Below are 23284 nucleotides of genomic sequence, written 5' to 3' on the forward strand. Positions count from 1 at the left end.
TACTCCATCCATCCATCCAAACCTTGGCCTTCCTCTTGTACTTCTCCCATCAACTCTTGCTTTCATCACATTCTTTAGCAGACAGCCATTTTCCATTCTCTCAACATGGCCAAACCACCTCAACACATTCATATCCACTCTAGCTGCTAACTCATTTCTTACACCCGTTCTCACCCTCACCACTTCGTTCCTAACCGTCTACTCGAGATACACCAGCCATACTCCTTAGACACTTCATCTCAAACACATTCAATTTCTGTCTCTCCATCACTTTCATTCCCCACAACTCCGATCCATACATCACAGTTGGTACAATCACTTTCTCATATAGAACTCTTTTTACATTCATGCCCAACCATCTATTTTTTACTACTCCCTTAACTGCCCCCAACACTTTGCAACCTTCGTTCACTCTCTGACGTACATCTGCTTCCGCTCCACCATTTGCTGCAACAACAGACCCCAAATACTTAAACTGATCCACCTCCTCAAGTAACTCTCCACTCAACATGACATTCAACCTTGCACCACCTTCCCTTCTCGTACATCTCATAACCTTACTCTTACCCACATTAACTCTCAACTTCCTTCTCTCACACACCCTTCCAAATTCTGTCACTAGTCGGTCAAGCTTCTCTTCTGTGTCTGCAACCAGTACAGTATCATCCGCAAACAACAACTGATTTACCTCCCATTCATGGTCATTCTCGTCTACCAGTTTTAATCCTCATCCAAGCACTCTAGCATTCACCTCTCTCACCACTCCATCAACATACAAGTTAAACAACCACGGCGACATCACACATCCCTGTCTCAGCCCCACTCTCACCGGAAACCAATCACTCACTTCATTTCCTATTCTAATACATGCTTTACTACCTTTGTAGAAACTTTTCACTGCTTGCAACAACCTTCCACCAACTTCATATAACCTCATCACATTCCACATTGCTTCCCTATCAACTCTATCATACGCTTTCTCCAGATCCATAAACGCAACATACACCTCCTTACCTTTTGCTAAATATTTCTCGCATATCTGCCTAACTGTAAAAATCTGATTCATACAACCCCTACCTCTTTTAAAACCACCCTGTACTTCTAAGATTGCATTCTCTGTTTTAGCCTTAATCCTATTAATCATTATTCTACCATACACTTTTCCAACTACACTCAACAAACTAATACCTCTTGAATTACAACACTCATGCACATCTCCCTTACCCTTATATAGTGGTACAATACATGCACAAACCCAAGTGCTTTCTTCACTTCCTCTATTGTAATCTCTCTCTCATTCTCATCTCCCATCACCGGCACCTCAACACCTGCAACAGCAATTATATTTGCCTCCCTATTATCCTCAACATTCAGTAAACTTTCAAAATATTCCGCCCACCTTTTCCTTGCCTCCTCTCCTTTTAACAACCTTCCATTTCCATCTTTCACTGTGTCTTCAATTCTTGAGCCAGTCTTCCTTACTCTCTTCACTTCTTTCCAAAACTTCTTCTTATTCTCTTCATATGACTGACCCAATCCCTGACCCCACCTCAGGTCAGCTGCCCTCTTTGCCTCACGTACCTTGCGCTTTACTTCCACATTTTTCTCTCTATATTTTTCATACTTCTCTATACTATGACTCTGCAGCTATTCTTTCAAGTGAAATATGAAGGTTCAATAATGAACTAAAATTTAAATAGTGTATGTAGCTTTAAAAATGAACTAGCCAGAGCACGCACCCACATACACACACAATAAAAGAGAGAACATATTTGTCATCACCATCATCATCATCTCATCCAACAGCTATTGATGCAAAAGGGCCTTGTTAGATTTCGCCAGTCGACTCATCTTGAGCTTTTAATTCAACACTATTCATCATCTCCTACTTCGTGCTTCATAATCCTCAGCCATGTAGGTCTGGGTCTTTCAACTCTTCTAGTCCCTTGTGGAGCCCAGCTGAATGTTTGGTGAACTAGTCTCTCTTGAGGAGTGCGGAGAGCATGCCAAAACCATCTCCATCTACCCCTCATCATGATCCCATACACATATGGTACTTGAGTTATCTCTCTTATAGTTTCCTTTCTAAACATGTCTTGCTATCTAACTCCCAATATCCCTCTCAAGGCTTTGTTCTCAAATCTACTAAATCTTTTGGAGATTGTTTCATTGCCATACCATGACTCATGTCCATACAGTAACACCGATCTCACTGAACTGATATATAGTCGGATTTTTATATGTAATTTTAGGCGATCTGATTTCCAAATTTTACTTGACCTAGCCATTGTCTGATTTGCTTTTTTCAATCTTTCACTAAACTCTAATTCTAAAGAACCTGTATCGGAGATCATAGTTCCTAAATACTTAAATGATTCTACCTCATTAATCTTTTCTCCTTTCAATGATTTTTCATCTTCCATTGCATACTTCGTTCTCATCATCCCTGTCTTTCTTCTATTGATATTCAACCCAACCTCGGGTGATATTTCACACACTCTGGTAAGCAAGCATTGCAAATCCTATGGTGTTCTGTTAACTAGGACAGCATCATCAGCATACTCTAGGTCTGATAAATTCCTATCACCAATCCAGCCCAATCCATCTTCACCATCTCCGACTGTTCTATACATTGCAAAATCCATGAGGAGGATAAACAACATAGGTGACAACACATTCCCTTGGAGTACTCTGCTGTTCATTGGAAATTCATTTGATAAGACTCCATTAACATTAACTGAATCAAATCTACATATTTAAGAGGAATTCCAAAATAATGCAGGACTCTCAACAAAATTGACCAGTGCTCACTATAAAAGGCTTTTTCATAGTCCACAAATGCCATCAAAAGGGGATTTCTATATTCTACGCATTGCTGTACAATGTCTCAAAATGAAAATTTGGTCCATGCAACCTCCACCTTTTCTAAATCCTGCTTGTTCATCTCTTAGCTTTTCATCAATCCTTCTCTCCAGTCTCTTTAGAATAAGCATATTATATGATTTCATAATAACGGACGTTGGAATGGAATTGATGAAAAGAGAGTAGCATCATCTGCATATGCAACAAGCTTGTTTTCTAGGCCAAACCACATGTCATGTGTATATAGTATGAAAAGTAATTGACCAAGAACACTACCCTGTGGAACACCGGATATCACATTCCTATACTCACTATGGTGCCCATCAGCAACAACTCTTTGAGATCTATTACTTAAAAAATCAATAATAATGCTAAGAAACGACCCACATTATTACTACATTATTTATTTAGACATTGAAAGACAAGTTATAGTCACTCCAAGATCACAAACTTTATTAGATATAAGGGGAGAGTCTTTATCAATTTTTATTCCTTACACTATTTTTCTTTCCAACCACCATAAACTCTGTAAACTTCTGGATTGGGCCACGGCAGAACAGATCACGATCGCAGTGAGATTCATTCCAGGGAAAAGGAACGTCCTGGCCGACGGGCTCAGCAGGATGGGTCAACCGGTAGGAACCAAGTGGACCCTGCACTCAGAGGTAGCCAAACTCATCATCTAGAAATGGGGTTCGCCAGTAATGGATCTCTTCGCAACAAGACTTAACCCATTCCTCCTCTGGTGATCTGCTCCTCCTGAATTTTCTCCTAGGAGACCTGGAGCGCCTCCTCCCATGTCGAGACCTGGAACGTGACTGAGAACGGGAGTGCCTCCTCCGGGACTCTCACGCTTCCGTCGGGAATTCCTCCGGTTTTCTCCTTCCGAGGAATAGGGGGTTGTAGCAACCGATGAATCGGAGGACTCTTCATGACCCGTCCAAGGGGCTGGGGCCCAGAGAGTGGTTGTCTGAACGGCTTGTTGTCCTACGGAGAGCGCGGGCTGCAGGAACACTTCCGGAACTGACGACGGCGGTGCTGGGGGAGAGCGTGGAAGTTCTACGTTGGGGAACCAGGATCCGAAGCCTTCCTCCAACCTACGGTGACCTACAGGGCGTCCTAGGAGGGACCCATTCAAGGGGATCCGCCGCCGGTGAGTCTTCCTTCTCTGGGGCGCCTTCAGCAGCGGAGGTACCTGAAAAACTTGCCCATGAAGCGGGCGAATAGACAGGGACAGTTTTACTCCACATGGGGTCATCCGAAGAGATGTGACCCGCGTGCACCAGGGCATCATCTCTAGGACCCCCACTAAACTCACCTTCAGGCCCCCCACTTGGCTGGAAAGATGCTGCTACCCTACTATCGTGGATAAAAGACTCTTGGGGAAGAACCTCTGGCTTCTTCCCCGCAACGGACTTACCTCGTCCCCTACTCTGGGTAGGGGAAGATGGAAGGAAAACCCTACTCGACGGTCCTTCTGGAGACGTAAAGGGCGAAGAGGTGTTAGCCTTCTTGGGCGAACGCTTGGCAGACTTCTTTTTCTTGGTACTGAATCGTACCCACTGGATCTCACTCCAAGAAACGCACTCCGGACACGTGTCCGACGGAGAGCACACACTACCCCTGCACGACGAGCACAAGGAATGAGGGTCTACCTCTGGCTTAGAAAGAAACGCACCACACGACTTCCCGGCTCTAGGCCCAGGACAACGGCGGGGATGCCCCATCACGCACTATCGCAACACCGCAAGACACAGGAACGCAGCGGTAAAGGGTAATAAGGACAAGGATAGCACGTGAGAACACAAGGGAAGGATAAGATAACCACACGGGGACACATAGGGAAAGCACAGGGATACCACGTGGGAACCACGCGGGACACAATGGAGTCGGGGACACAAAGGGTCGCACTGAGATAAGGAGAGAGCGTCGAGATGATATCACGACGCGACCAGAGAACTTACTGACGGTCGAGACCCAAGCTAGCACGCTCCCTGACCCGGGACTAGCCTTAGGGCACGTATCCTTCCGCCTGAGGTTAGCCTTCACAGAAAACGGAAGTAGGGTAAACTACACAAAACTCTGGTCGGATGAGAGGAGATTTCCAGGTACTCCTAAGAAAGTAGTTCGAGGTAAGTATGTTAGGAAAAATACAAATTACTTAAAATTTGTGATTTTGTTTTCATTTAATTTTAGCTGTTTGATTGTCATCAAAGGAGATGATGATTAATGGAGAAGTATTGAATTAAAAGCTCAAGATAGAGACGACTGGTGAAATCTAACTGAGGCCCTTTGTGTCAATAGGCGTAGGAGATGATGATGATGATGATAATTGTCATCCCTTCCCTAACAAAAATTCGGCTTGGAGTTTCAGTAGTATTGTCTATATCATTTATGAAGTAAAATTGTGTATTATTTGTTATTAGTTTGAACTTCACACCATGCCTTTTTAGTATTTTCTGTTTTTTGATAGACTAATAGTATAGATACAGAATAAGATTGGGGCCAGTACACTTCCCTGAGGTACCCCTCTGTTTAAAGGTTCATATAATGAATAAGAGTTTCCAATTTGCACACAGTATGTCTTTTTGTAGTCTTTTAGGTACAGTATTTGAAAGCTTGATCTTCAATACTGATGGAACGTAGATCATTTAGTAGCAGTTCGTGCTCAATTGTATCAAAAGCAGCACTAAGGTAGAGTAATATTGAAATACCACATTTATTTTCATCCATCATATCCAGCATATTTACAACAGAACAGATAGTTGACTCTTCAGAGTATAATTTTCTGTAAGCAGACTGGTTGTCTGGCAAAGCTTCTATTTCTTCTAAATGACTAATTAGTTGTTTAAGATTACATATTTTAGCACTTGTGAAATAAAGGCTAGATTTGAAATAGTTCTTCACGAGCTTAATTCCTGATAACCTAGAGCACTTTTCAAAACTGGTGTTCGGCATCAATGACCTTCGATGTCATAAGGCCAGAAAACTTCAATTTTCAATATTAATCTTACCCGATGATCATGTAGCTGTCAACTCCGTTGCCCGACAGAAATCTAAGGTCGGGATACGCCAGCGATCGCTATCCAGGTGGGGGTGTACACAACAGCGCCATCTGTGAGTAGGTACTCAAGTACTTCTTGTCAACAAGAACTCAATTTTTCCTCTGTCGTGCCACCGGCAAGACCTATTTGGATACGCTGTTGATTCTGGAGTTATTTTCACGATTTTGGTGATGTATTCACTCTAGAGTTTAGCCTTCGCTATTCAGGAAGCTTTATCATTAGCTTAGCAAGCTTTTGGAATTGATTTGGATTAATTATTATCAAACTTTGCTAGATTTTGGATCCCCCCTTTGACTATTTCTACAATCCAAGATGTCTGACCAGTCTCAAGTCCCTAAATACAGGCAGTGTAGTGTTAGGACTTGTAATAGGCGTCTTCCGAAGGCCTCCTTAGATCCTCACACCGTGTGTTCCAATTGTAGGGGTAAATCCTGTCAATTGGAAGATCGATGTGAGGAATGCGCTGGGCTTTCGGAATTCGATTTTAACGAATTCCTTAAAAATGCACGTAGGTTAGAGAAGGAGAGAATTAGGAGGAGTTCTTCTCGCTCTGTGGATTTTTCCTCTCCCCATGCCCCTCAACCTTTTCCTTCCCCTGTAGTGGTGACTCCCGACCCTGCTACTAGTGCTCAGCCATCCATGGCGGATATGATGCGTGCCATTCAGGCTCTCGGTGACAAAGTGGAGTCTTTGGCTAATGATCGTAATCAGCTTTTGGCGGATGTCAAAGAGCTGAAAGCTAAGAGTGCAGTGGGAAGTGTTATTATTGCTAGTGATGTGAAAAGTGTCAGTGTCAGTGTTGCGCATGAGGGTACATCTGTGCGTGCCAGTCGTCCTCCCAGTCCGGGACCTCTTGCAAGCTCCCAAGCCCAGGGGAGAAGCAATGTCGAAAGACCAAAGGGTTCGGCAGGCCTTGATCTGCACACGGATGTACCCTCAGTGGTTGCGGACGTATCTGCCAGAGATCGTCCCATCCACAAACAGACGAATGAGCCCTACCATTCCTCGTCTGTGGAAGAAGTAAGGAAGAAACGATGGACCAAGGTCTCACGACCGCTCAAGCGTAAGGTTCCTTCCGAGAGAGTCCAACGGCCCAGATGTAGCCACTGGGTCAGTTCCGACTCTCCGCAGTCTTCCGAAGACTGCACACCTCCCAAGAGAGGTAGAGTGGTTCCACAACAGGCTAATACTCTGTCTGTTGCCGCACCAACCACTGTGGACCCTAAGTGGTCCATGCTGCAGACTATGCAGTCTCAGCTGGCTGCGTTCATGCAAGAGTATCATGCTGAGAAGGTTGACAACGCTCCTGTTAACCTACAGCCTGCCACGGTTGTGCGCTCAGCAGATACTGCGGCTGCCTGCTCCCACACTCCACCTGTGAGAGCTCCACCACCGATGCGCAGTCCTCCCTGCCAGACGCATGTTCTTACTGCACCATCCGTTGACATGCGTGAGCTACCGCATCAGCAGTGGGAAGGTGCTGTAGAGCTGCCGGGTGCTCACCCTATGCGGCATGCTCCGCAACCCATGCAGCATACGCCGCATACCATGCAGCATACTCCGCATACCATGCGGCATTCTCCGCATCCCATACGGCATGCTCCGCCACCCACGGCAGTCCCTCCCACGCACCAACACTCTGCTTATGTTGTTGCCAGCTCGCAGACTGACCAGCAGCGGCATGATGTTGGATCCGCAGCAGTCACGCATGCACCCGTGCTGCCGGATTCAGCCATTCAGATTTCTGCTCCACCTTTACCACTTCCTACTCAGCTTTCGGATGATGGAGTATCGGATGACGAAGCTGCATATGTGGATGAACCGCACTCCGACTTTGAAGGGCCCAACTCTACGCCTCCCTCCTTAGACTTTCGTAAAGTCCTTGCTTTGTTCAGGGACTTGTATCCTGAACAGTTTGTGTCTGCAACCCCTCGCTCTCCTCCCTCCGAGTTTGCTCTGGGCATTCAGTCTGCTGCTCCTGCCTTCACCAAGCTTGTCCTCGCACGCTCATCCAAGAGAGCTTTGAAGGTTATGGGAGAGTGGTTGCAGTCCAAGAAGCAACTGGGAAAGACTTCTTTCATCTTTCCTCCATCCAAGCTTGCTTCCAAGTCGAGCGTCTGGTATGCCACGGGAGAGGAACCCGGCCTGGGAGTTCCTGCCTCTGCCCAGGGCGACTTCTCAAGTCTGGTTGACTCTCCCCGCAGGTTGGCTATGAGACGATCGAAGATCTGCTGGTCCTTTTCCGACATGGATCATCTGTTGAAGGGAGTCTTTCGTGCTTTCGAGATCTTCAACTTTCTCGATTGGTGTCTGGGAGCCTTAAGCAGAAAGACTTCCCCTTCGGATAAGGACTCTGCCATGCTGATCATGTCTAGCATGGACAAAGCCATTCGGGATGGGTCTGGTGAACTTGCGGCTTCGTACGTGTCAGGAGTGCTTAAGAAGAGAGAACATCTTTGCTCCTTCTTGTCGTCTGGTATCACTCCTTGCCAGAAGTCGGAGTTGTTGTTTGCTCCTCTCTCCAAGTGTCTGTTTCCGGAGGAGCTGATTCAGGGGATGGCTGCCTCACTTATCCAGAAGGATACCCATGATCTTATGGCTTCTTCCGCACGTAAGGCTAAAACCTTACCTCCCGTGTCTAGACCCTTCCGTCCTGCAGCAGTAGACACTCCAGCGACTAGGTTCATCCCGCCCTTTCGTGGCAGAACCTCCAGCAGAGGAGGTACCCGTGCCGACAGTCACCGTGGCAAATCCAAGAAGGGTTCCAAGTCCGCAAAAGGCAGGATCTGACTGCCTTCCTCTCCAGACAGCAGTGGGAGCCAGGCTCAAGTACTTCTGGCGAGCTTGGAAGAGCAGAGGTGCAGACGCTCAGTCTGTGAAGTGGCTAAAGGAGGGGTACAGAATTCTGTTCTGCCGCAGTCCCCCTCTAGCTACATCTCCCATCAACCTCTCTCCCAACTACAAAGAGAAGGACAAGAGGCTAGCGTTGCAACAAGAGGTGTCGCTCTTGCTACAAAAGGAAGCGGTAGTCATAGTCCGGGACCATCAATCCCCGGGCTTCTACAACCGTCTCTTCCTGGTAGCGAAGAAGACAGGAGGTTGGAGACTGGTGCTGGACGTCAGTGCTCTCAATGCTTATGTCACCAAGCAGACGTTCACGATGGAGACGACGAAGTCGGTCCTAGCATCGGTCAGGAAGGAGGACTGGATGGTCTCGTTAGACCTGAAAGACGCATACTTTCACGTCCCCATTCATCCAGACTCCCAACCTTTCCTAAGGTTCGTCTTTGGAAAGGTTGTGTACCAGTTCCAAGCCCTGTGCTTTGGCCTAAGCACGGCACCTCTTGTGTTTACCAGACTGATGAGGAATATTGCCAAATTCCTTCACTTGGCAGACATCAGAGCCTCCCTCTATTTGGACGACTGGCTTTTAAGAGCTCCGTCAAGTCGTCGCTGTCTGGAGAATCTCAGATGGACTATGGATCTGACCAAGGAATTGGGCCTCCTGGTCAATGTAGAGAAGTCCCAGCTCGTACCATCCCAGACCATTGTCTACCTCGGTATGGAGATTCAGAGTCGAGCTTTTCGGGCTTTTCCGTCGGCCCCAAGGATCAATCAAGCCCTAGAATGCATCCAGAGCATGCTGAGAAGGGACCGATGTTCAGTCAGGCAGTGGATGAGCCTAACAGGGACACTTTCATCGCTGGCCCAGTTCATCGAGTTAGGGAGACTCCACCTCCGCCCCCTTCAGTACCATCTAGCTGCTCACTGGAGAAAGGACATGACGCTAGAGGCGGTCTCAGTGCCTGTCTCCGAAGAGATGAGGTCTTCTCTGACGTGGTGTAAGAACAGCATTCTTCTCAGGGAAGGTCTTCCTTTGGCTGTTCAGACCCCCGACCACCGTCTCTTCTCGGACGCATCGGACACGGGCTGGGGTGCGACACTGGACGGACAGGAATGCTCGGGCACTTGGAATTAGGAGCAGAGGACGCTTCACATCAATTGCAAGGAACTGTTGGCAGTTCATCTAGCCTTGATAAACTTCAAGTCCCTCCAGCTAAACAAGGTGGTGGAGGTGAACTCCGACAACACCACAGCCTTGGCTTACATCTCCAAGCAAGGAGGGACTCATTCGAGGAAGTTGTTCGAGATCGCAAGGGACCTCCTCATTTGGTCAAAAGATCGAAAGCTCTCGCTGGTGACGAGGTTCATTCAGGGCGACATGAATGTCATGGCAGATCGCCTCAGCCGGAAGGGTCAAGTCATCCCTACAGAGTGGACCCTTCACAGGAATGTTTGCAGCAGACTATGGGCCCTGTGGGGTCAGCCCACCATAGATCTTTTCGCTACCTCGATGACCAAGAGGCTCCCGATGTATTGTTCTCCGATTCCAGACCCAGCAGCAGTTCACGTGGATGCCTTTCTGCTGGATTGGTCCCACCTAGACCTGTATGCGTTCCCTCCGTTCAAGATCGTCAACAGGGTGCTTCAGAAGTTCGCATCTCACGAAGGGACACGGTTGACGTTGGTTGCTCCCCTCTGGCCTGCGAGAGAATGGTTCACAGAGGTACTGCAATGGCTAGTGGACGTTCCCAGGACTCTTCCTCTAAGAGTGGACCTTCTACGTCAGCCTCACGTAAAGAAGGTACACCCAAGCCTCCACGCTCTTCGTCTGACTGCCTTCAGACTATCGAAAGACTCTGAAGAGCTAGGGGCTTTTCGAAGGAGGCAGCCAGAGCGATTGCCAGAGCAAGGAGGACATCCACTCTCAGAGTCTATCAGTCAAAATGGGAAGTCTTCCGAAGCTGGTGCAAGGCGAATGCAGTTTCCTCAACCACCTCTGTAGCACAGATAGCTGACTTTCTGTTACATCTAAGAAATGTAAGATCCCTATCAACTCCTACGATCAAGGGCTACAGGAGTATGTTGGCAGCAGTCTTCCGCCATAGAGGCTTGGATCTTTCTACCAACAAGGATCTACAGGACCTCCTTAGGTCTTTTGAGACCTCAAAGGAACGTCAGTTGTCCACACCAGGCTGGAACCTAGACGTGGTTTTAAGGTTCCTGATGTCATCAAGATTCGAACCGCTTCAGCCAGCCTCTTTTAAGGATCTCACGCTAAAAACTCTTTTCCTCGTTTGTCTAGCGACAGCTAAAAGAGTCAGTGAGGTCCATGCCTTCAGCAGGAACATAGGTTTTACATCTGAGACGGCTACATGTTCCTTGCAACTCGGTTTTTTGGCGAAAAACGAGCTTCCTTCCCGTCCTTGGCCCAAATCGTTCGAGATCCCAAGCCTGTCCAACTTGGTGGGGAACGAATTAGAGAGAGTACTTTGCCCAGTAAGAGCTCTTAAGTACTATTTAAGACGGACAAAGCCAATACGAGGACAGTCAGAAGCCTTGTGGTGTTCTATCAAGAAACCTGCTCTTCCGATGTCTAAGAACGCAGTTTCTTACTACATCAGGCTTCTGATTAGAGAGGCACATTCTCATCTGAAGGAGGAAGATCTTGCTTTGCTGAAGGTAAGGACACATGAAGTTAGAGCTGTCGCTACTTCAGTGGCCTTCAAACAGAACCGTTCTCTACAGAGTATTATGGATGCAACCTATTGGAGAAGCAAGTCAGTGTTCGCATCATTCTATCTCAAAGATGTCCAGTCTCTTTACGAGAACTGCTACACCCTGGGACCATTCGTAGCAGCGAGTGCAGTAGTAGGTGAGGGCTCAGCCACTACATTCTCATAATCCCATAACCTTTTTAATCTTTCTCTTGAATTCTTTTATTGTTGTTTTTTGGGTTGTACGGAAGACTAAGAGGGCTTCCGCATCCTTGTTGATTTGGCGGGTGGTCATATTCTTTCTTGAGAAGCGCCTAGATTAGAGGTTGTGATGAGGTCCTTTAGTATGGGTTGCAGCCCTTCATACTTCAGCACCTAGGAGTCGTTCAGCATCCTAAGAGGACCGCTAGGCTCAGTAAGGAAGACGTACTTAAAAAAGGCAGAGTAATAGTTCAAGTCGACTTCCTTACCAGGTACTTAATTATTTTATGTATGTTATTTTGAATAACTGATAAAATGAAATACGGGATACTTAGCTTCTTATGTTGACATGTATGCTGGTCTCCACCCACCACCCTGGGTGTGAATCAGCTACATGATCATCGGGTAAGATTAATATTGAAAAATGTTATTTTCATTAGTAAAATAAATTTTTGAATATACTTACCCGATGATCATGAATTTAAGAACCCTCCCTTCCTCCCCATAGAGAACCAGTGGACCGAGGAGAAAATTGAGTTCTTGTTGACAAGAAGTACTTGAGTACCTACTCACAGATGGCGCTGTTGTGTACACCCCCACCTGGATAGCGATCGCTGGCGTATCCCGACCTTAGATTTCTGTCGGGCAACGGAGTTGACAGCTACATGATCATCGGGTAAGTATATTCAAAAATTTATTTTACTAATGAAAATAACATATCAATCAATCAGAATAGGTGTGACTATAGCTATTTTCTCAGATTTGGGAAACTTGCACTCATCGATACTATTCTCATAATTATAATGGCTAGACTAGAAAAGTTTCTTCCTACAGTTACTTCAGATACAGTATTGGCATTGGATCGATCATACAGTTTGGTTTCTTTACTCGTGATAATCCCGATGATGTTGTCTTGTGTTATATTATTGAATCTTGTTAATTTTTTCTGTGTATCTAGTGTAGCATTAATCTGATGTTGAATGTTTGCAAAGAACCTAGTTATATTTTATATTTTGTTTTTAAAGAATGCTAGAAAATTATTTGCTAGCTTCTGGTCACTGTACCCCTCTGGTAGCCTTTTTCATTTACATTTCCCTTAATAATACATCTAGAAGACAATTTGTATCTTTTGCTGCTTTGCGCAGCTTTTTTATCTTTTTCTTTTTAGGTGTGCGTGTTTTCTCTTACGAACGCCTTCATGCAAACCTGTCCAGTGCGCGAGGGTCCCTCGTGCGGTACCTTCATGTCATCGTTGGAGACGACCTGCAATCTCTGTGGCCTTCGTGCAGAGGGTATCGCTGCGAGCAGGGTTCGCCCCGCGCAGTGTGTAGGGAGCGGCCTGCCTCCCAATGGGAGAGATTTAGACGGCGCAGGAAGAAGGCCAAGCATAATCTTTCTCCCTCTGGGGCAAGGAAAGCACGTTCTTCTTCTCGAACCCCCAAAGTCTTTCAAAAGCTACTCCTCGCTCGCGTTCTTCTGAGGGATGATCGAGATGGAGCGCAGACCGACAAACTCCTTGGCAACCCCGGGGAACTGGGGTGGTTGTTGCTTCCCCTAGAGGAGCAACTTCAACTCCAGCCACTGGGGAGCTATTTTCCCTTTCAGATGTACTACAGGTGTAGCCAACTTTGGGAATTTCGGGACCCCCTTCAAAGTAAGAACTTCTATGTCTCATTCAGCTCGGTGCTAGGAAGGACCCGTCTCGTGGAAGGAATATCTCTCCACTCGATGCCACTATTCCAGTAATAGCGAAGTTCCTTGTATACCTTCAGGAGGAAAAGCTTCTTTCTGTCTCAGCGGTGAAAGGCTATCGCTAGGCCCTAAGCCTCGCTTTTAAACTGGAAGGAGTTGACATATCCTCTTCATTGGAGCTTTCTTTACTCATGCAGAGTTATGAGATCACTTACCCTCAGTCAGAGATTAGCCCTCCTTAAAAGGACCTCCCTACGAACCATTACGCCGTGCAACTGACTGAAATCTCACTTTGAAGATGGCATTCCTGCTCACTTTAGCCTCGGTAAAGAGAGTCAGTGCACTACATGGCCTCTCGTATGACATCACCCATTTAAGGGGATTGGGGGGTGGTGACACTCAGCTTCGTCACTGAGTTCATTGCTAAGACTCAAAATCCGGGGGTACTGGACCATAGATTCGGGCCCTTTCAGATTGCGAGTCTCCGTTCTGTAACCAATGACCCAGATCAGTTTTTATTATGCCCAGTGGGGAGTTTGAGATACTATCTTAAACGCACTGCAGCAACACGGCCCCGACTAACATCTCTATTTGTTAGCTCAGGGAGAGTAAAGAGGAGGATCACTAAGAACACTGTTTCCTCCTGGGTCTGCCAGGTGATTGAAAGAGCCTTGGTTTCAGATCCTCGTCCGGCTCGCCGTCCTAGAGCCCATGACATCAGGTGAATTAGTACATCATTGGCATTTAAATGCAACTTTTCCGTGTTGTAAGTACTAAAAGCGTGCGTGTGGAAGAGGCAAACTACTTTCACAGCCCATTACTTAAAAGACATGACCCACAAGAGACTCGATACATTCATTATCGATCCTGTGGTGGCTGCTCAACAAGTGGTTTAAGAATACCTCAGGCTCCTTGATGGATAATTAGCAGTTGGTCGAGGGCATTGGTTTCCCGGGATAATACTGAGACGAATGAGAGTATGTTTGGCTTTCCTTTCTTCATCTTCCCTCCCTTGGGGTACAGCACTATGGGTCCCTCTGCAAGCTGGCTTCAACCTCTGCAGGTTATTATCACTTCCCTTGTGTAGCCTAGTATAAGTCATAAATCTATATACTGTCCACATCCCCATTGCTATCTGCTAGGTAAGCAATGGGAAACTTCTTGTTTTTCCTATATATAAACTCTGAATGTGTTTATACAATACAACAAACTCTCATTACACTGAATTGTATTGACTCAGTCATGTCCATGCCAGACTTAAGACTTCCACCCACCTAAGAGTGAGTCATCCAAACAAATAACCAAAGGTTTGTTAGTATGGGAATAAATGGCAAATTATAAGCGATTTGTCATATTCCTGAACTAGATATTAATCTCTGCCACAATCATTCAGTTAGTTTTTTATGGACGTTGCATAAGTTTTTTCATAATTCTGACCATCGTTTACATTCAGATCTTCCCGGACATTACCATCTCATTCGTAATACCAGGTACGCAGTTAATTCTAATAGTCCTTTCTTCTCCATGAGGACAGTCAATACTACACAGTATTTTAGAAGTTTTATTCCAGCTGTGACCAAGTTGTGGTATGATCTTCTAATCGGGTCGTTGAATCGGTAGAACTTCAAAAGTTCAAACTTGCAGCAAAGGTTTTTATGTTGAAAAGGGTGACATTAGCCCTTTTATAGTTTATATATAAAAGATTTGTTTTAATGTTGTTACTGTTCTTTAGATATTTCATTTTAATTGTACTTTACTTCTCATATAGTTTACTTCCTTATTTCCTTTCCTCTTTGGTCTATTTTTTCTCTGTTGGTGCCCTTGGGCTTATAGCACCCTGCTTTAACAAAAAAGGGTTGCAGCTTATCTAATAATAATAATGATAGTAATAAGTCGACTACTACCTGTAGTAATTTAACTCGTGGACATTCTTCTTTGATTAAATTTAGGGACTCTAGAAATAGTAAATTTGTCCTTATGAGAAGATTTATTTTAAAGTTTTCAATTTTCTTTCAGCCAATCTGTTATCATTAGTGTTCAAGAGCCATGTTTGGAGCATCCTTCATGCATTACTAGAGATGTTCATTCATCGTATTCATCACTCACCACCACAGTACCGTGTTCAGTTCCTGTCAACTATTCACCACATGGCAGCTGTACCACTAAATACCATGACTCAAATTACACAGCTGCATTTATGGTTAGTAGTCTTTAAAATTTTTGTTTAAAATTTTTTCAGTGATATGTATGTAGGCTCAGAATTACTGATTTTAGTAGTATTTTCTTGAATTTACATTAAAGTTTCCTTTAAAGGGTAATCAAGAGGTTGTGTATTTTGTCTTTTATTTTGTCGTTTTTCTTGAATAATGTTTCAAAATGCAACTTTGAATGTTGTATTTAATGCTTATACGGTACATCTGCTGAGGATGTGTAATTATTTTTTAATGTAGAAATTTGTAACTGTACAAGCTTGAGTGTGTGTGTGTACGTTACATTTAATGACCTAGTCAGTTGTTTTTTTATCACTGTGGTAGTGATATTTAAGCTAATTACTATATCAATGACCCTTTCCTTGGGGAGTCATCATGCTTAAACTGTTGAAGCTACCAGCTTCCTGACCTCATAGAAAAATAGAAAAAAAATTTCTTTCCCCCCCACTTTCTCCAATCCTTCCTTCCCCGTGATGCCAAATAGAGCCAATAGTTGACGCCACAAAGAAAATCACATATTTATTAATACTAAGAACTACTTATAATCCATGTCTCGCACACCCTACGGGTCGACCTTTCACGGTTTAACATCATTTAGTAATTTAAAAAGATAGGTAATTTAGTATTAGAATATGGAAGATTTAGGAGTTTTCATATTTTCTTAAGTTACAGGTATATACTAAATTGTTTTGAAAAACATTTGGCAGAAAAGGTCAAGTTGGTACTACTGCTTTATTAGAATTTGGAATATTTAAGAGGTGTCTTTATTTTCTGTTAAGTTACACGTATGTACTAAATTGTTTGAAAAAACATTTGGCAGAATAGGTCGAGTTGGTACTACTGCTCTGGTGTTAGTGATATAGCCAAATAGATATTGGCAATGAAACTGGAACTGGAATGTCAGACCGCATAGCCACTCTAGTATGTATGCGAGTAAGGAGTTGAAAAGCTTCCCAATTTTAAGGAAGTTTTTTATGTAATTAATTCAGATTCGTGCCAATTGAAAATGATGAGCCCATAATTGCTGTGATTTTTTGGCATTGCATATCATGTACCATCCTCTCCTGCCAGACATAAAAATAGGACATTTCATTGTAGGGCATTTGTCAGAGCTGATTTGACAGGGCTGATTCAATGTTATTATTTTCAGTGGAGGTTTGTTATTGTGTAAAATGTTGTCATTAACACTCTCTCTCTCTCTCTCTCTCTCTCTCTCTCTCTCTCTCTCTCTCTCTCTCTCTCTCTCTCTCTCTCTCTCTCTCTCTCTCTCTCTCCCCCTCTTTCAAGAAAGTTAGGATGACAACGTCATCTGGTGTATATTTTCAAACTCTGGATGCCTAATCGTTCGAATTCCGAACTGGGCAAACTGCTGACACATCGATTGTGTCAGTGACTACAAATACGCTTTCTGGTACTATTTTCGCAAACACGGACTCTTGCGTTAGCAACCCATCAAAGAGAACTAATTTGAATTTGAAACTTCCTAGTGCAATTAAGGATAGGGAAAATGATTCTGATCAGGTCTACGTTAAAACTCAAACAATAAAAAAAAAAAAAGACAAGGTGGACAACACAAATTTTCGTCAAAATCTGACTGCGTAGAATTTCTCTATAGTTAAGCTGTTCACAAATTATGTCCAACTTTATTCAGAACATAACACATTTCTCATAGCCTGTCCAAATGGTTCAATAACTAAACTTTTTAGGCAATCTCCAAAAAGAAAGATATTTACTCACAATGACTGAAGTAATGAATAACAAAATTACATACATACTTCAATTTGCATAGTTAAATAAAGAAACACATTCAGCATGAGCCTAATTCCCCTAAAGAATAAGTGGTAGCAATTTTTTCTGCAAACTAACCAAGATAAAGATATCATAACTGAAATTCTAATTGTTAGGTAAAAAAGCTAATTCTCTCTTACCTAATTTTCCACAGAATTATCTCGCAAAACTCTTGACATTATCAGATGAATAAGTTATTTATTGCTTAGTCATTTCAATCTCTTTTTTTTTTCATTTCATTCTGCAATCATACTGATGCTCTCTCTCTCTCTCTCTCTCTCTCTCTCTCTCTCTCTCTCTCTCTCTCTCTCTCTCTCTCTCTCTCTCTCTCTCTCTCTCTCTCTCTCTCTCTCGCATATGTTAACACAATTCATCATGCACACGGCTTACATGGGCCAAATCATTCTGCCTCAATCCTCAAAATCTTTCGCAAAGGAAAGCATTTCCCATCTAGGACATCAGCAACTCATCTTCTACCTTCTTTCACTCTGCACAACTTTTACACAAATCTCATAATTTTTTACATTACTTATCTAGCATAAGACTCATAACTAAAAACGATACCAGAAAAAGAAACAACTTAACTATAGCATGCAAATAAAATGAAAATGAAAAACAAAATTGAGCGCTCAAAACCTTAAAATTACGTCCTTAAATTATACATATCCAACAAGGTATTATGGCATAAACGAAACTAGGAAACAGCAAACAACAAAACAGAAAACAACATGTTGTTTACATCAACGACAGTCCCTTTTGCTTTCAGACAAGTTACTGAAACTTACATATGTCAGCAAATCAACTAAACTAGCCTCTTAATACTGTCTTTAAACAACACAAAGCTTAAATTAGTGGAATTCCTTCCAGTGATTTACCAAATCATTTAATTACAAATAAAATCACCTTTTTTATATGCAGTAATTTGATATAAATATGCTTTTTCCTAACGCTAAAAACATAAGAACATCTGTTACTTTTTCTTATCAGACATTAATTAATTAATGACGGGGAACAGTATAGCTACTTTTATTTTAATCTCTAACTTCAAGTTTATCCTGATAATCCGATCCTCTCATGTTAATCAGAGAACATACTTCTGCTTAAAAACTCATTGCATGAAATATTTACATGTATCCTCTAAATGTATTTGGAATTTCCCTTATTCCTAAAGTTATTGGCTATGTCACTATTCCTATCTTTCTGTGTCTCGGGGAATCTAAGTTTAATGCTAAACCAAGCTGTTTTCCAAACACAGGGCGCCTCTCAGAGCTTACGCTGACATTGCATGTAGCTTGTGTTTTCTTACGCTTGTAACTCAAATATTAGGCTAGTATTTTTTTTAACAACAGACAAAATTTTAGGTCACAATTGTTTTCTGAATTGCTCATTGTTTGTAAATGGTTCTACATAGTTGTTCAGAAACTTGTCTGATGGGTGATTATTGCTGAAACATGTCTTACTAAATTCTAACTGCTATCACAACTTTTATAACTACTGTTTCATACATAGCTATTCTTATACACATTCTAAACATTTACTTTATTCATCATACATAAACAGAAAAAGTCTACGGCAACTTGTTCTTTATTGTTCGTTCATTTCCTGGATTTTTCATGTTAATTACTTCGATTTTGTGAGTTAACAGAAACGGAAAGATCTAAGTAAGAATCCTAATTTCGTTCTTTGTATCACTTTGCCAGATAGCAACTAATAAAAATTAATTCCTTACGCATCATGATTTTTCAATACACACAATTCTCTACAGAGTTAAAAAACAAAGATTCAATTCTGAGTTTTCATTCAAAGGAATTATGTTACTTATTAGTATTTTAAATTTCTTTTCAGTACAAAAAAAAAAGTCCTATCTCACAATGCGCTCTTCGCACTGTGACGGACATAATGCTTTACTCAGGGGTTCACACTGACTAATTATTCCCTTCATTTATTTCCTCTAACTCTAATCATGTGCCCTTTAGATTTAAAATGTATTCATATTCCCTGTTAATTAATTTGATGTTACTTTCTTAAAATAATTTGTTAACTACTCAATTTCATTACTCAGACCGAAGCACTAGTGACACAAATAACTTGTAAGACTTTAATTATAAATGAGAGGTCCTTAAATCACACACATGACAAAATATTAATTACTTAACAAACTTGTTGGCAACTGAAATCTCTTTGACTATTATGTTAACAAACTCATCTTCGTTAATCAGGATGATCTTCAGTCAAAAACTGACAAACACTAGTTTAACACTTTCTTTTTAAAACATTTCATAATGTATTAAGTAGGCTACTAGTCATTGACAATATGGTGTGCGACGTAAGAACAAACATTGCAACACTAATTTCCCAATTTATAGATGTAACTAAGTTATACTTCTTTCTCCATAAGTTTACTAAGTACATGCTTAACCCTTTTACCCCAATGCTATTTGGAACTTTCCAACCCTTAACCCCCCGGCGTTTTTCTTTTTCAAGCACGTTTTGCAATGTTTTTTTTTTTTTTTTTAGATTGTGCTGACAGCCTTAATTTTTGTCATAGAGAGGTCAGGTTGGTCTCATTATTTTGGAAAATGCCTGAAGTTTCTCATAAAGTTATCAGAAAGATGCAAAAATAATGCAAATAGCAGTTTTTTGCAAGGACGTACTGGTACGTCCATGGGGGTTAAGGGATGAGTTGTGTGAAATGCGCCAATATGTCCATTGGGTGTAGAAGGGTTAAAGAGGAAATGATAAGAAAATCATAGATTAAGCTCTAGATTTGAACTGTGACTGAAACATTCCTTCCCTCGAACTAAATAACGGTTATCATTGTAACACTGAATTGTTTCAACATGTGACCATACTTCTTTTCCAAAAATCACATTTGAACACGTTTGGCAACGAAGGTGTTAAATAACAAGAACAAACTACTTTAAACTAAAGAAACTGTGAAGTGAAAATTCACAGCTTACACATTGTAAAGAATAATTTCTTATGTATCCACTCAGCAACAAGAACATTGACGACTATTTATTCTCTTAAGAAAAGATCAATCTTTACTCAAATCTTTAATACTGAACACATTTTACTCGACTACTTACTTTCTTAAATCAAAACTAGAGTTCTTCATTTTACTTTAACATTACGTAAAGAAAATGAAATTATAACTTTGTTACTCTACACACTTTTACAATATCTTACAACATATGCGTTAATCTTAGGAGCTACAGATGTTGTACCATGTTACTTAACTTATATGTAGGTCGATTGCTGTGGGTCACCTTGAGTCCTTCATCCTACAGTTGCTGTCTGGGACCTCTTCCAATTTTTGGGATTGTCCTTGGCCTTTGTGGGCGAGCCATGTCCGTCACAGCGCCCGCTGCTATTGATTCCACAACCAAATTTTCCATAGTTAGGCCATTTACGAGTACCCCAACTACTGATGATCGGCTGATAAAGATTCATAGAAGGCTCTTGACCCGTTGGCAAGTTTTGATGCTGCTGCTCCCGTGACAGGAAACTGGACATACCGTCAATTGTGGGCGTACCCTCTTCGTTTCCCACAGGAACATTGCCGTGTCATCCTCTCGAGGACGAGTGTGTTTCCTCACGAATGGTTCCTCCCTTGGGCATCAGCTGTTCTGGCCCGCCTGTCTCGGCAGAAGGGTGCTAATGTCTCTTCCCTGCTGGTCCTCTGTGGGTGAAGGTTCATGCCACCCTTCCTGGCTGCTACTATTCTTGACATCATTGTTAGGATTTTCTTCTTAATTTTTCTAAGGACATCCATTCGTCCTTTATCTTCTTTCGTTATGCTTTTTTAACTGGCCTTTTCTTCCGAGTTTTTCCTTTTCTCTTCTTCTGAGATGTCTACTTCTTGCTTCTTGTGTGTCTTTGTTTCCCTCTCATTCTTTTTCTTATATCATCATTGTTCAAGGGTATTTTTAGTAGCTGCGGCACTCAGGCTTTTGCTCATTATTACACATATTTTTAATCCTCTTCATCCACCATAAGGCCACCAATTTGTCACTAAGTTTGTGGCAATTAAATAATAAATGATGGGAATCGGAGAAATAGAAGACTTTTACATCATAAAGAGGATTTATTGTCTGAATTAATTTTCACAGAAATCTGAGCATAAATCTTCTGCAAAGTGAATGAATGAATCTCTTTAATGACATAGTCAATGGAACTCTAAATATCTCGAATTATATAATAGAAGAAATATACAGTAAGTCTCTAGCTGACTTTTAAATTACTAGAACACTTTACTGTAGAGGGCTCTTAATTGTGGATAACATTGGCTCACTTAATAGATACAGACATAACCGGAAACAGTAGAGATACATTACAAAGACTTATAACAAAGGGCCTCATGTTGCGTATTGACGCCAACCATGGCTGAGATTAGCCTACCATGGTGGATGGCCTGTTATGGATTCCCCACTCACGACTTGAACTTGACCTGAACTAACTACTCTTGGCTTTCCAGCTGTTCTTATGAGGGCTTGTGGCCTCTGGGTAGCAGTGGTCGGTTATGCAACTACATCCACCGGTTCTCGCTTTCTTTACGTCCCCTCTCCCCACTGTAGCTGTTGACATGGAAACAGATTCATTACACGTGTGCTTGGATCAGCAGATATCTAACAATGACAGGATATTTGCTTAAATGGATATCCACACTACCCAGGAATGTTGAGATGAGGTCATAGGTTGGCAACTGCCACCCTATTTCATGCGCACTTAACTAACCCAGTTAACGGCTGTCAAGAATTTGTCTGAGCTTCTGTTAATGTATTTACTTTAATAACCTTATATTGTGACACCGCCCTCCTATTGGGTGAGTCATGCCCCTATGAATACCGTAGGTTTATATTCCAGTTAGGGAACAAATGACAAATTTGGAAATAATTTTTACTTTTCCTAATGATACAAACTTTTACCTATTTACACAAAGTTACTCACCAACCCTTTCACCCATGAAATCCTACCTCCAAGCAAAGTGATGCACAGTCACAGGTGTGTGAGTGAGAGGGATATCTACTTGTAGCTAGCTACCCCCTACCCCATGCTAACTAGCGGAATGGGTAGTTAACCCTTGCTAAAATTTTAATAGACTCATTCTTTCAACTTCGCTGAAAGTAATGCACATATAAATAGCTAAAGGTTTGTATCATTAGGAAAAATGCAAATTATTTCTAAATATGTCATATTACTTTTAAAAACGTGTGATATTTGGAGGAGATTTTATTCCATTATTATTATTATTATTATTATTATTATTATTGTTATTATTATTATTATTATTATTATTATTATTATTATTATTATTATTATTATTACTACTACTAGCTAAGCTACAAGCCTAGTTTTTTAGAGCCAAATCTCAAAGGTTTCTAGTTCCTAGGCTGTGATGAATTTAAAGTTAAGAGTCTTTTTATGGTGATTGCATCATAGATCAAGATCTAGTTTGAAATTTTTCTGGCAAAATGTATAGAAGACTAGGAATTGCTTAGTTGTGTTGGTATTGAGTGACTTTTACCTGTTTGCTGGTAATCTTAATGACATTTTTCTTTGCAGCATGGAAAGTGTTGCTTTGCGTTTGATTACTGGACTAGGGAACTCAGAAGTTATGCCAAGTCTGACTCGTTTCTTTTCACCAGAGTCCAAACCAAACCTCATTAGCACAGACTCAGAAGAACTAAATAGAGTTCTTGTATTGACAATGGCAAGAGCAATACATGTTACTGGTAATTATTTAAAAAAGTGTAATTATACCTTTGTAAAATGGTCTATCATCCCTCATACTGTAATTTTATCAAAGTTACTTTGCATCTTATTAGGTAATTGTTTATGGTTAGACTTATATTCACTCAAAATTAAAACAAATCAAGATTATTGCTTTGCCATAAAAGTACTTTAC

General features: G+C 42.1%; 2 protein-coding genes across 2 annotated transcripts in view; one reads left to right on the forward strand and one right to left on the reverse strand.

Moving 5' to 3' along the window:
- The window catches only part of LOC137646049 (mediator of RNA polymerase II transcription subunit 23-like), a 714542-nt gene that overhangs the window by 171198 nt on the left and 520060 nt on the right, over window positions 1-23284 (reverse strand). The gene's annotated exons all lie outside the window — the stretch shown is intronic.
- LOC137644755 (mediator of RNA polymerase II transcription subunit 23-like) overlaps window positions 15401-23284 on the forward strand; it is a 74301-nt gene continuing 66417 nt past the window's right edge. Inside the window, exons 1-2 of the mRNA XM_068377652.1 lie at window positions 15401-15578; window positions 22942-23111. Coding sequence (XP_068233753.1) covers window positions 15457-15578; window positions 22942-23111 — 292 coding nt within the window. The 5' untranslated portion in view covers window positions 15401-15456. The remainder of the gene's footprint in view (window positions 15579-22941; window positions 23112-23284) is intronic.

This window comes from Palaemon carinicauda, chromosome 8, assembly GCF_036898095.1.
Source record: "Palaemon carinicauda isolate YSFRI2023 chromosome 8, ASM3689809v2, whole genome shotgun sequence".
NCBI classification, from domain to species: Eukaryota; Metazoa; Arthropoda; class Malacostraca; order Decapoda; family Palaemonidae; genus Palaemon; species Palaemon carinicauda.